At 42.0% G+C, this 13,821-nt stretch overlaps 1 protein-coding gene across 5 annotated transcripts in view; it reads left to right on the top strand.

Moving 5' to 3' along the window:
* Window positions 1–13,821, top strand: part of erbin (erbb2 interacting protein) — a 52,063-nt gene that overhangs the window by 15,233 nt on the left and 23,009 nt on the right. For all 5 annotated transcript variants that reach the window (XM_047569834.1, XM_047569835.1, XM_047569832.1 and 2 more), the window contains 2 exons: window positions 9,497–9,691; window positions 9,865–9,982. In XM_047569834.1, the coding sequence (XP_047425790.1) occupies window positions 9,506–9,691; window positions 9,865–9,982 (304 nt within the window). In that variant the 5' untranslated portion in view covers window positions 9,497–9,505. The remainder of the gene's footprint in view (window positions 1–9,496; window positions 9,692–9,864; window positions 9,983–13,821) is intronic.

Genomic DNA, 13,821 nt, shown 5'->3' with positions numbered 1-13,821 from the left:
GGGGGAAACACCAGCCCAGTGACCTAAAATGAAAGTTGCATGCAAATATTTTGGTCAAAGCTTTCAGGTCACCAGCAGCAGACCTGTTAATCTCGTCGCGGCCTCTCCCTGTTTTCCAAATTGAATTTGTTAGAATCATTTGGGGCGTGTGAAGCCTTTCTCAAACAGTGAGAAACTTTAAAAAGGAATTAATGCACGTCGAGGGCTCTTAGCTGCAGAGGTCACGTCACTCAGACCGTGTTTCAGTCTTCCTGGCACCTCGTTGCTCATTAAAGAAGACTTTCCCCGACTGCAAAGGTTTCCCCGCATTACAACGGCTGCTAAATTAGCTTCTCGTTCGATCAGATTTACCTTGTTGCATGCGCCAGACGCATGCAAAAACCGCCCCGTCTGAAAACGCTGCCTATTGTCGTCATTTGACGGCCCTGCGGTGAGCTCATCTCGCAGGATAACCTGTCGCTTGCACATTTCAGCAGAGCAGTTGTCAAGTCTCCATGTAGCCAGGAAGTGGCTTTCAGAGACATAACAAGGTAGTACTTAAAGGACTGCGGTTGAAGTTCTGATCACGAATCTGGCAGTGGATTTTTTTTTATTTAAGCGCCGCATTTTTGGCTCATTGTAAAAGTCGCTGCGCTGTTGAAAAGCTGCTTTACATGAGGTTGATGACGGGAGCTCTTATATATTTAAATACAGGCCCTAAAAAAACTCATTCTAAAATTCCTGTTAAATAATCTCCTTCCATTCATTCATTCATTCATTCATTTATAAGTAAGCTGTTCTCCATCTGCCCACATGTGATTGATGCCACCCTCAAGCGTCCATTCATTAAACAACACGGCGCAGTTAAGCCAGAGGACCACTCTCGATCACGCACACATTCCTGATCAGAGATCTCATTTACATCCACAAACCGAAGAGAATTCTTTAGCGAAGCATCACAGAGGCTTGTCTTTGCAGATAAAGTAAGGTATTCAGTTTAGTTTAGGCCACATGCAATTATCTATCAAACATTAGGATCATTTTAGTTTGTTTGCATTGATTTCTGTTGTAAAATTTAAAAAAAAACAGTCTGTAAAGTTAATAACAATACATTCATGTGTGAGCATCCAGCGCTGGTTGAAATGCCACGGCTGCTTTTTACGTCTTTTTTTTTTTCCACGCACTGACATTTCAGATTGTTTGCCGCGTTCCCAAAAGGCCATAAACACGCTAATTAAGCATCAAACTGCGCGCGAGAGAGAGGACGTAACCTTTTGGGAAGTGCGCTGCCTTTTCACGGGACTTCATCATTCTCTGGGGATCCGTGACATCTCTGTAACCTACGAGCTGTGAAGGAAAATAAGTGAAAATAAGACGTGTGCCTGGGGCACATATATACATATACACATATATATATGTATATGGGAATTATTTATTAGATTAATTAGGATATTTGCCTAAAGGGAATTGAAATGAAGATGCCCCGTGTTCGGATTTTTATTACTCTCTAAATTGTGAGCCAGACTAAATGTACAGACTCATTTTTAACATTTAACTTGTTAGATATGCAAACAAAGACTGTCGTGTAAGTAAATAAGTTTGAAACATTGTACTTAAGATGTACTGCACACAGATGATGCAGTTTATACCAGGTGCACCGTCTTGTCAGGAGTTGGATTTAACATGTAAATCGTAATATAACAATACAAGGCAAAGCTGCTGGCGTGTTCTCGTCCTGCTGAAGTATTCGTTCAAGGATTAGCACTTTCATGCATGTAGGTTTTATACATTTTCATCTTCTCCAAAATATGTCATCACTTTGGTTTTCAGCGGCGATGCATAGATTATAATGTTTGGTAACGCTTTATAATAACTTAATTAAGTATTAATGCATTTACAAGCATTAGAGCGTCCAGAAAGTGTAATTAAATGCACATTTATACAGTTTATTATTCACATGTCAACTAATGGTCACCAAGCATGTTAATAAGTGGTTTATAAAGATGTATTCTTACGTAATTAAAACCTTATTTATGTGGTTATATATCTGTGTGAGCTCTTCTAAAGTGAGGACTGTCTTTGCCTTGTGAAGCATTTATTAAAAACTTTGCAACTGAATGTGAAACAAACACAAGTTAGAGTGTTTAAATTCTTACTTTATTTAATTATAAAGCTACACTTAGGAACTTAGGGCACAGATAACCTTTAATTTATTGGTGTTTTTTTTAAAGTAAATCAGTCACGGCCTTCGACTGCTCTGAGATCAGTATTTGGGGACCTATGCCCTAGTGCAGCTTTGCGTCACAGTATGTGGGCGGATTGCATCTTTAAACACAGCGAGTTGACAGTCAATACGGGTATTGTTGAATAAGATAGTGGCTTGAGTGTGAGCAGATTGTTTCCTTTCCTCCGAGTACATCTTGCGTTTTCTTTGTGCTTTGCTTTGTGCAGCAGCTTTGCTTAGCATACGATCTGTGAGTCGCTATAACGACAGTTGTTCTGTCCTATGCGTATAAAGAGACAATATACAAAGACTCCCGTCGATGTAGAGGAATGTGTGTAGGTTACATGTAAATGTCGGGGCAGTTATGAAGGGTCCATTCTGGTTGGAGCCCGAGTAGAAAATTGGGAAGATGCTGGAGAAAAGAAAAAAAAAAAAAAAGCTCTTTGTCGCAGATCGGATTACTTACCCTCATTTCAGCACAAATTCAAAGAAAACAATCACGGTTTTGTTTTCTAGAGTCACGCAAGACCACTGAGACCTAAGAGCGCTGGTGAGAACCAAAACCGGCGGGAGAGCGAAAAACCGGAACTTCTGGTTCCAGGCGTAAAGCCCTCCGCCGCTACAGACACCGACAACAGACTCGTCTTTCTGCCTTGTGTCCAGACACGGTTCCCTGTCGCTCCTGTCGCTCTTTTGTTTTCACCGGTTTCGTCCTGTGTTCGGTCATCGAGCCTCACTCTGTGGGGGGGGAAACGTACAGTTTTTGGCGTGCGGAGCGTAGAAAAACGCGTCTTGTTCTGCTGAACTGTTGTCTTCTCAACTCAATATCCCGCTGCATTATTGAGGAGCGGCACTTCTCCCGTCGTTCCAGCCGGAGTTGAATGTAATCCCGTTAATGAGGTGTCCAGAGGAAAGGCATCACCAAGGACTACGTTACACACTCCTCTTCAGTACAGAGCGGTTTGATCCCTTCTGAGCGACTACAAAAACACATAATATCTCCAAATACATTAGATAATAGAGTATATTTAACCAGGCTGTGATTAGTAGCAACCATGTGCACTCCATGTTCAAGCTTGGAACTATTGTTTGGGTTTGTGCAGTGGCAGGGGATCTCCACAGTACAGTACGTGATCCTATTTAAAAACCTGCATTATTTGAAGGGAACGAGAACGAGGCTGTAGCCCACCGACGCTCAAGCCTCACACTGAGGAAGTGAGCTTTTTATTCTTTGCTCTTCCTCCTCAGACGTTTCAAGCGTATCCCACAGACTCTGGTTGCAGGTTGTGATGTGTCTTCTTATTTGTTTTACTCCCACCCCCCCCCTCCCGGGATTGTTTTCGTTGCCGTAATCTCTAATGTAAGAAAAATTTTTTAAAAAAAATTCAGCCGTGGCTCAGCAATCCTGCAATCTGGATCAAAAGCTCCTTTCATAAGGCGAGAGCCGGCCTGCACTAATCACATTCTGTCATATCAACCAGAAGAGAACTATAAATAACGCGAGCTGCTCGCTGCTGTTCGAACGCTGCAGCCGCGTTTCCGCTTAACCCAGGACACACGCTGACACATACACGCACGCACAGGCACGGCAAAACACTGTTGTATGTTAAAGGTGGCTTTCATGTGTGCACCAATCAGCCACAACATTATGACCGCTGACGGGGGCGGGGGGGGGAGTAAATGACGTCGACCACCTGGTGGTGATTCGGTGTTGTGCTGTTAAACTTTTGGACCTGGAATTCATTCATGTGGATGTTGCTTAGACATGTCGCACCCCACCTAGACCAGACCAGACCAGGCACCCCCCCACCCCACCCCACATAGCTGCAACGCTTCTTAATGGCAGCAGCACACGAAATACACAAACTTTTGTGTGGAACAACTCAAAAAAATCATGATAAACGGCAGAAGGTGTTGACCTGGCCTCCAAATTTACTAGATCCCAAACTGATGAACTATCTGTGGCATGATCCACAGAGACCCCTCCCCTCAATGCATAAGACCCTAAGGCCCCCCCCCCTCCCCAAACACCACAGGACACCCTCAGAAGGTCCATGTCCACTCTCTGATGAGTCAGAACTGTTTTGAAGGACACAATATTAGGAAGGTGATCATAATGTTGCAAAAACTCATCCTTACTCTCCGGGATAAACTAGAAGGAGGGCAGCGAGTCCTCGCTGGCCAGAGTGGGAGACCTCTGTGACCTTTTAGAAAAGCTTGCACAGACATTTCCAGCACGAAATGGTCGGTGGCGATCTGACTGTCCGTCCGTTTCAGAGCGAACTTTCAGTAACACTTCCCTCACTTTGAACCGACTTCTGTGCAGCTTTCATCCGTCAATAGCCTCTACATGTGCAGTTAATAAGTGAGCTCAGCTGTGTGTGTGTGTGTGTTCTGTTGTGCGACGTCGGCGGGGGTCGGACGGCCGATTCTACCCTTGACCGCGGTCTCCATGGCAACGGCTCGGACCCAGGAGGCACTTAAGTTACAGGGGGAGAGGGTTGCGACTGGGGAAGTGGTTTTCTGGCTTTGAGCTGAGCTGAGGAGTAAAAAAAATAAAAAAATAAAAGGGAATCTGTGGTGGTGCCGGCCTGCCCCTCTGGACTATTTCATTCAGTGTTTCACAGAAAGATACGAGGATCACTGCCAGGCCGCTGAGTCACATGTCCACCATTCACACACGCCCGCACATTCACGAAATTCACGGACAAATGCAGCTAGTGTTTGTGTAAACTGACACCGTTTTTTTTTTTTTTTTTTAAAGCTTCAACAGTTTTACTGCCATCAGGCTAAGAGCGTATTACCATGTTTTTTTGCTCAAATAAGTAGGCTACACAAAAAAAAAAAAAAAAAAAAGACTCAGCCGAGAGCTTAAGATGTCTGGAAATCTCTTTTGCATGTCTTGAGTTTTTTTTTTTTTTATTTGAGTTGGGAAGTCAAATGCTCCGGATGAACAAAAAGCTGGTTGAGTGAAGTCAGTCATCGTTCCAGTAACATGTAGGTCAGTGGATAAGCCTATCTGTGTTGCGGGCAGTCCGGTTCTCATTAGTCTGCTGCCTTCCAGATTACTCTTTGGGGGATTCTTCAGCCAACCAGACGTGCAGCCTAGCAGCCAGTTATACAGTCCATTTCTTTTCATTTTCCCTGCAGGCAAATATTCTTGCATAAGGAAGTTAAAAGCAAACTAGTAGCAACATATGGAAGAAAAAGCTTCAGTTGCACATCAGTGAATCAACATCAGCAGCTTCGTATGTATTATGCAAAAGTAACCTTGATTATACAAGGTTTGGAAAACGGTGTTTATACTTGCATGGGTAGCAGCAGCAGCGGTAGTTGCTGCTGTAATGGTTGTTTTTGAAGGACATGGAGGTGGCGCATTGAATAAATACCTGAGTCAGGAGGCTATCATCTATCCAGCTGACAAAAAAAAATAGTTTTTTTTGTTAAGCAATAATGCTGCTGCTGTTCTCTCTTCCTGCCACTGTCAACGAAACCTCTGGGGAGTTAATGTCTCAATGCTCCGTCTGCGGCCGCAACCAAATTGCAGTCTTTGGTTTGTCTGTAATGATATAAAAACTTTAAAAACACACACACACACTTAACTGGCCATTGCAGGTTTTTAGGAAACAAACCGGAGCAAATGGTGCGTTTTGATGGAGCCTCTCTTTACCTGAGGGTTCGCTGTGTTGGTTCAAAAATAGTGGCTGTCGTAACAGTTATGAAATGCACCTTTTGCGACACGTGTTGCCTAGACAGGGGAGTAGCAGAGCCGGCAGACGAACCTCGAAACGTTAGGAAAGTGGCGTGTCGGTTGCAACAACGGCGTTGCTAATTGACGTGTTTGCAGTAGTTGCTACAGGGTTCAGCAAACTTAAGACACAAGGAAATGTATAGCCGTCATCAAGTTGTAGCGACGGAAGGCGAAAAAAAACCTTTGGCGGGATGAATTTTGTGGGAATAATCTCGACATTGAGGCGACGTGATTGATGCAAATCCAAATTCCCCCAAAAGTTTATTGCCATAGCGTTGGCTCCTACCTCCAGAGTCACCGTGCTGATAGCGATTCTAAAGCTTTGAGTGAACCCAGATGCAGCGGCGGCGTCGTTGATGGTGTTTTCTTTCCAAAAAGAGCCAATGTCGCCCGTGCATTAGCAATATTTTTTCATGTTCTGCTTCTTCCACTGGGAAATGTTTGCTGTGGGATGTACACATGAGGGACATCCGAGGAACCAGAGCCTGGAACGTCCGCTAGTGATCAACTATCAACTACAAACATGGACGGGGTTTAGGATTAACCATTAACCGTATAAAAAAAATAATATTAGTGTTTGAACTCCGTCACCCTGAGCACGCTCCTGCAGCCGTGCGGAGCCTCCACCGCAGCTGCAGCATCTCTTTTGTAACGCTGCCAACACATCTGATTTTGTGGTGTTTTTTTTTTTTTTATATTATTTTAGAGACCCACCCAGCCCCAAGTTAATTCTTCCACCAGCTCCGACGTGTCCCGCGCATTCGCACTTAATCTTCCCTGATAAACTGCTTTCCTGTTCGTCTGAGCTGCGTTTCTCCCCACTCTGTCAGCTTCTCGCATACCTCACAATAACCCGCAGCTAACCCCTCTGTTTTTTTTTTTTTTTTAACCCACTCCCCTCCTCTTCCAGTCCTCCCACTACACATCGCATGCGTCATCCACACTCGGGGGTAAATGGAGCCAGGCCCTCTGTCATCTCCTCTGGTGATAGACCAGATTACTCAGAATATTTATACGCGAGCTGCCTGCTTCTATAGCAGATACTGTGTGGGAGTCTGACTGTCTCTCTCTGGGTTGTGTATACGTCGTGTGAGCGTGGGTGTGTGTGCGCGCATACACCCACTATTAATGAGTAATAATGAAGTAGTCGACCACTTCTCCTTTATTTCAGCTTCGGAAAGTCGCACACTTTATTATTATACAATAAAGAACTTATACTTATCATAATGAATAACACCATTGTATGCAAATGAGTGTAAACACAATCCTTCCAAAAATAGCTCCGTGTGCTTTGCATAATGCAAACATGTGCACGGGGCTCGTCGTGTAGCGACATCTGATGCAAACTTCTCCTCGTTCTGGGAGTTCGGGTCAAGGCTATCGCAGTTTTTACAGCTCGCCTGGGAAGTTGAGACACGCGGTGAATGAATTGTGAGATTATGCGCCGCAGCAGCAGCAGCACTCAGATTAAGACAAGGGGGAGGGAAAGAAAAGTCACATTCTCTACATGCTCCGAAGAACAAAGCCTCCGTTGACCGGGGCCACATTCCTCAGTGTGCGCTGTACACGGGCGAAAAAAAAAACCTCGAGGTTGACCCGCACGCCCAGGCTATAAAAATGTATACGTACATCCCCGACAGTAGTTTACAACTCACCCTCTCCTCCTCCTCCCCGCTTTTTTAATCTCTCCCCAAAACAGATTGAGGCCTGAGAAGATTTTCCTCTTTATTTCTGCTGCAGAGGAGAACAGAGTGTTTTGGATAAAACTAGTCAAGGACGAAACTTTCCAAAAAAAAAAAAAAAACGGCTGATTCACGGCCCACTTTTTTGTGTTTTTTTTTTTTTAAATAAAAATCATTTTTATCCTCTGCTTCTGCCCAAATGAGGATGCAGCAGCACTTCAGAGAAACCCGGCTACTCATTTTTCACACCTATGGAGAAATTACTTCAGGACTTAACCCTCGAGCAAAACAGAAACTACAGCTAAACAAATACATTTTATGTCAGTCTTGCAGCGAAACAGCCACTTATGTTAGTGTTAGTCATTTATGTCAAGTGTTCACTCACTGAACGGTGACTCATAGATGTAATGTATATGCAAATGTGAGAGCATATGGCATGGAAGAAAATAATGGGATTGATTGTGCTGCACGATGCATCTCACAGCTGTTTGGAGAGGTCCTTGTGTAGAAGTGCGTCTGCACTACGGAGCTGGAACAAATCCACTGTTTCTGTGTCCTGATGCTGCAGCGACCACTGTTTCTACAGTGTAGCAACATGTTTCCCTGTACAATGAAATTCTTCACATAGAACATAGAATATAAAAAGATAATACTAAATATAAAATCACTCGCGCAAATGTCGAAACGATGATTTTCAGCTCTGTGAGAACGGAAAACCTCCAACAACTTTCCAGGAAACCTAGAAAGCAATACCTTGGCTGTCCCTGCTCTTCCTGATCCTGTGTTGTGTCAGATTCGGCGTTTCACAAATGTCCGTAGCGGACGGTTCCAACTGGGGATGTTTTTTTTAGGACTAATGCTCAGGTTAGACTCAAATCTCTCTGTTTTGAATGAATGCAGTCGAGCCAAGGACCAGCTGTGACTTTATTAATCGTGTCAAACGACGTTAGGGGACGTTTCTGATGATGCTGCAGCCGCATGTTTCGGTAACAAATTCTCCATGTTTCATACAATATTGCTTCAGTTCAGTTGAAGTAATAGTGATTAGAGATCCCAGTATAATAGGGGATGGGTATCGTTTTAGGTTTTATCTGATAACGGTGCCTGAACCGGTGCTTAAAGAATGGAAAATGTCAAAATTTTGGCATTTTGTGACATGCGAGTTGAACCTGATATTAATTTAAATAATTATCATGATAAATAGGGTGAGGTGGGGTCTTGCAGGCTGTTAAAGACGCTACATTTCTCGACTTTTAGATGCTGTACGTCGTGGATGTAGATGTTTAATCCTCTCTTTGAGCACGTGTCACCGGCTGCCGATGCAGAGTCTGCATCTTTTGAAGTGAAGTGCAGACAAACCTTTGACTGTTTTGCGTCACCCCGGCTTTCCCCCTAGACACGCCTCCATGCAGGTGCAAAGGTCACATGTGGCGTCTTCCCAGGAATAGAAATAAGGGAGCGGTGATTAAGAATTCAGTGGCACTGAAATCTGCATTGCTGTTCAGTCTGGTTACTACTGTCAGCACCGGTGCCAAGTATAACAAATCAAAATAACAGTTTTTTTTTTTTAACTTGTCTTGACAACACTGAATTCACTCAGTAGAAGGTGTTTGTTTATCTGTGTTTCTGTCGCTCTACAAGTTTAGAAAGTATGGATTCATTACAGTTAAGGGGGGAAAGATCGTATCAAGTGTATCTGATGATATTTTCCTAGTGTTATCAAAGTTTTACATCGCACCTTTCTCTTAATCCTAACCTGTTCTCGTCGAGGTGGTTTTTATTCTAAACATTAATGTAATACTACTGTGTTTAATGGATGAGCCCTCTAACTTGACGCTCCTCTGCTTTCTCCCCCTCCAGTGCCTGAGGATGTCCAAGCGGAGTTTGTTTGTGCGTCTGGTGCCGTGCCGCTGCTTGCGGGGTGAGGAGGAGGCGGTGACATCGCTGGACTACTCCCACTGCAGCCTGGAGACGGTTCCTAAGGAAATCTTTAGCTTCGAGAAGACCCTGCAGGAACTCTACCTCGATGCCAACCAGATCGAGGAGCTGCCCAAAGTACGACACGCGGTGACGTATAGAAGCGTCCTCCGCTTTGTTGCTAATTGGCTTCGAGTGACGCACTTGCACTTTGATAATAATCGGCGCCATTTGATCGTCGCATGCGACAAGTCAACCGTACATGACTGTACATTCATTTACCGTCTCTTTTGTCTCTCTCTGTCTTCCAGCAACTGTTTAACTGCCAGTTACTCCACCGACTGAGCATGCCAGATAATGACTTAACAGTGTTGCCGTCAGCAATCGCAAACCTCATCAATCTCAGGGAGCTTGATGTCAGCAAAAACAGTAAGCAAAAATAACCCTTTGTTGTTTTTTCTTATCTCAAAACTTCCTGATAACATGAAAGTGATAGTTTACAACAGATTAAATGAGCCACATGCAAGGTTTCTTATAGGGAGTCTTAAAAAGAGTAAAAAAAAAATGATTACTGACATGAATACAATAGTTTTTGTATTACAAGTTATTTAAACATACAAACGGGGAGTTATCTACTTAAATATGCACATACATTTCCAGAACGGGAATCCGAATAACGGCTGAAGTGAGGCTCAAAATTCTTGTTTTATTTCGTCACCATATTAGATTTCCAGGTATTTACAGAGGGAATTTTGGAAATCTCTTTTTATCACTACATAAATCACAAAATATTGTCAACGGTCCAAGTTTTGAGGAGTAAAATGATGATATATGAGAAATCCCCCTCTGTACATAGCTGCATAATGTAGTTAGGAATAAATGTGGAAAGTTTGGTGTGTGTTAGTGCTACTGAAGGGGAGATTTCTGGCTCGGAGAAGCATTTAAAGCATTTAAAGTTATATGTTGGAAAATCAAGTCTGTTTTTATTGGAAACCACCACAAACCAAAACCAAATCTACTCGAATCCTTTGAAACACATCATGTAATTAAATCAGCATGTATAATACCAAAACATCACGTTCAGTTTTCAATAAGTTCATTCAAGTGTGAAACATGAATTGATGATCGTCTCCACCTTTGTCTCCTTTTACCGAAGACAGTTTACGGCTGGATGACTCTAACTTCCTCTCTCCTCTTTTCCTTTGACTTTTCTTGCTAATTTGAGCTGTAATGTTCATCTTAGAGAAGACTCCAGATAAACACAGACTAGCAGAATATCCGGTCATGTTTTGAACGCTGTCAGAAATGGACACCAACCAATGAGAGTTCACGTTTGGCTTCCGATCGGCCTTTCCACCTTCATGATTGGTTGCCAATAGAAAGGATATGACCATATTTGGATGTGACAGACTTCTGCAGGATTAAAAGAGCTTCACAATGGTAGCTCATATACCGGGGTAGAGACGAGGCTCACAGTAAAAACTTGACTTTTAGTGAGTTTAGGACTAAATTAGAGGCACAAGACAGACAAAGTGTAGTGAAATGAACCTAAATGTGCATTTTGACAGTTTTTTTTTTTAAATTAGTTTGATAGACAACAAGTTTATGAAGCAAAATAGCAAAAGAATCTCAAAACTGATCAATAGGCGAAACAGCTGTGTTTTTGCCTACTGTGTCTCACCTTAAATACGAGCATATTCCGTATTGTAGATGTTAAATTACACTTAGTCAAGTCTTAAATCCTTACATCCATTTGGCCCTGGCCTATTATGTTTCTGTTCATCAGTGGAGCCCACTCTAGGGATGAATGACAATACGTTTTGTGTTTTTGAAAGTAATTCTAGGTCTATTTATATTTAACCAATAATTGTCTTAAATTTCCCTTATTCAAACCTTAGACACTCTACACATAGAACTGTGGTGTGAGGTCAGGTTCCTAACACCTGGACACTGACCACAGTCAGAGGTTCAGTTACCTGTTGGCGTTGCTGTGGCTGCTACTGACATCGATGAGTGAAGACAGAAGGAGTGGATGTTGCCAGGAAATAGTTGCGCGTCTGTTATTGTGTTTAGATTGCTTGAGAGATATTCTGAGGTAAAACGCCACAACATGTTTCATTTGCCGCGTTACGTCACGGCAGCGCATTACTCAAACCCTCCGAAGCGACAGATCAACACATAGACAAGCGCAAACCTGCAGCGTACTGCACACCACCTCCTGCAGGAGCAAAACAGAACTAGACGAAGTGTCGTCGGGCTTGCACAAGCGGTGACGGCGCATCAAAGTGTTTCATCAGCAGCTTAGCAGAGTGGGAAGCGACAGCGGTTTGGTAAACTTTGACCTTTGCTGCTTTTATGACGCCTATTTGATAATGACGCCACTTGAAGTCCTTTTAAAAAGTCGCCTGTTTGTTGAGAACTTTCCGCTGTCTCTGCTGTTTCAGTCTGACATTTAGAACAAAACTCTCTGTTCTTCTAACAGCAGCTGCACTTATTGTAGAATCAATCAGGGGCTATTTGAAATATTTCTGTATTTTAACAAGTCCCTGTTGCATATTCATCCACAAAAAGTTGTGATTAAGGATTTTCCCACACCTAGTTTGTTGAGCTGAAAACCAAGAGCGTTTTCCTCCCAGGCTGGTTCATACACCTGCATAATATTAGGAAGGTGGTCATAATGATATGCCAGATTGGTGGCAAATTATGTTAAATCGAAACCGGTGTTTACGATAAAAGCATTCCTGATTCCCTTGAATCCAAATTTCCCATAAAACTAACATGACTAATCTGTGAAATCAAGCCGTGGGAATCAAAAACCGGTTCTGGCTGATAAACGGTTCCAAATTCTTTTACAATTCACCTGAGTTGCAGGCCTCTGACACGAAGTGACTCTGTGCGTTTCTGACAAGCTTTAACAAAAGAAAACCTGCTAAATGGGATAAATATTAATCCGTTCGCGGCCAGTGAAAGGCAGGGATTTCACACGGGCATTGACTCCCATTAATCTCCTAGACTGTAGTCTAGGAAATGGTTTCACACGTCTCAGTTAGATAACGTCGTCGAGCTGTTGCACTGAAACTGAAACTCGTCTTTCTGCTTGTGTCTGTCATATAGTCATCATATGCATCCAGATTGTGTTATGATATAAATATAATAAAACGGCTCGTTTGGTGGTGACTAAGCGTAAGACTTTCTGTCTGTTGTTTTTTTTTTTTTCTTACACCGGAATTGATAAAGGAGTCGATAAAAATCTAAAAATTCAAGATATCCTCTTCCCTCTTGAGGACTTTATCTTGCATCGGTGTAACATGCTGTGTCATTATGGAACAGTATTAGTGCGATAACCCATGATAAAAAAAAAATTAGAGAAAAAGATTTGAGAAAAAAGTCGACATTTTGAGAAAAAAAGTATTTTTACCGTAATAAAGGTAAGGATTACCGTATGCGCATTGGAACAGCCGATATGGGCTCATGGGTGGCCCTAATACTCTTCCATAGCATCATATTACATCAGACCTATAACACATTTTCAGTGCTTTAAAAAACTGTTCGGCATTATCTCAGGAAAAAAAAGAGAAAGAGAAAAAGATTTGAGAAAAAAGTCAAAATTTTGAGAAAAAAAGTCAAAATTTTGAGAAATTTTGAGTCGAAATTTCGATTACCGTATGCACATGGTACAGCCGATACTGTATATGTATTATCTGCGAGTATTAGTCCAGAATTAATATTGATTATTTAAAATTGTATTGTGACTTTTTTGTTATATTGCTGAAATTTGGAAATTAAAAAAAAAATCTCAAGATTTTTACTTTTTTCTCAAAATTTTTACCTTTTTCTCAAAATTTTTACTTTTTTCCCTCAAAATTTCAACTTTTTTCCTCAAAATTGTTACCCTTTTCTCAAAATTGTTACCCTTTTCTCAAAATTTTTACTTTTTTCCTCAAAATTTTTACCTTTTTCCCTCAAAATTTTAACCTTTTTCCTCAAAATTTTTACATTTTTTTCAAAATTTTAACCCTTTTCTCAAAATTTTAAATTTTTTCCTCAAAATTTCAACTTTTTTCTCAAAGTGCGTGATGTAAAAAAAAATCTACCTCCTCTAATTTTTTTTTTTTTTACTCATGGGTGGCCCTAATACTCTTCCATAGCATCATATTACATCAGACCTATAACACATTTTCAGAGCTTTAACAAACTGTTCAGCATTATCTAATTACACTGCAGGTTACCGGTGGTGACATCACTCCACAACCTTGAAGCAGGGCAGA

The sequence above is a fragment of the Mugil cephalus genome, chromosome 19 (genome assembly GCF_022458985.1).
Source record: "Mugil cephalus isolate CIBA_MC_2020 chromosome 19, CIBA_Mcephalus_1.1, whole genome shotgun sequence".
Lineage (NCBI taxonomy): Eukaryota > Metazoa > Chordata > Actinopteri > Mugiliformes > Mugilidae > Mugil > Mugil cephalus.
This window is presented reverse-complemented; position numbering and strand designations above follow the sequence as displayed.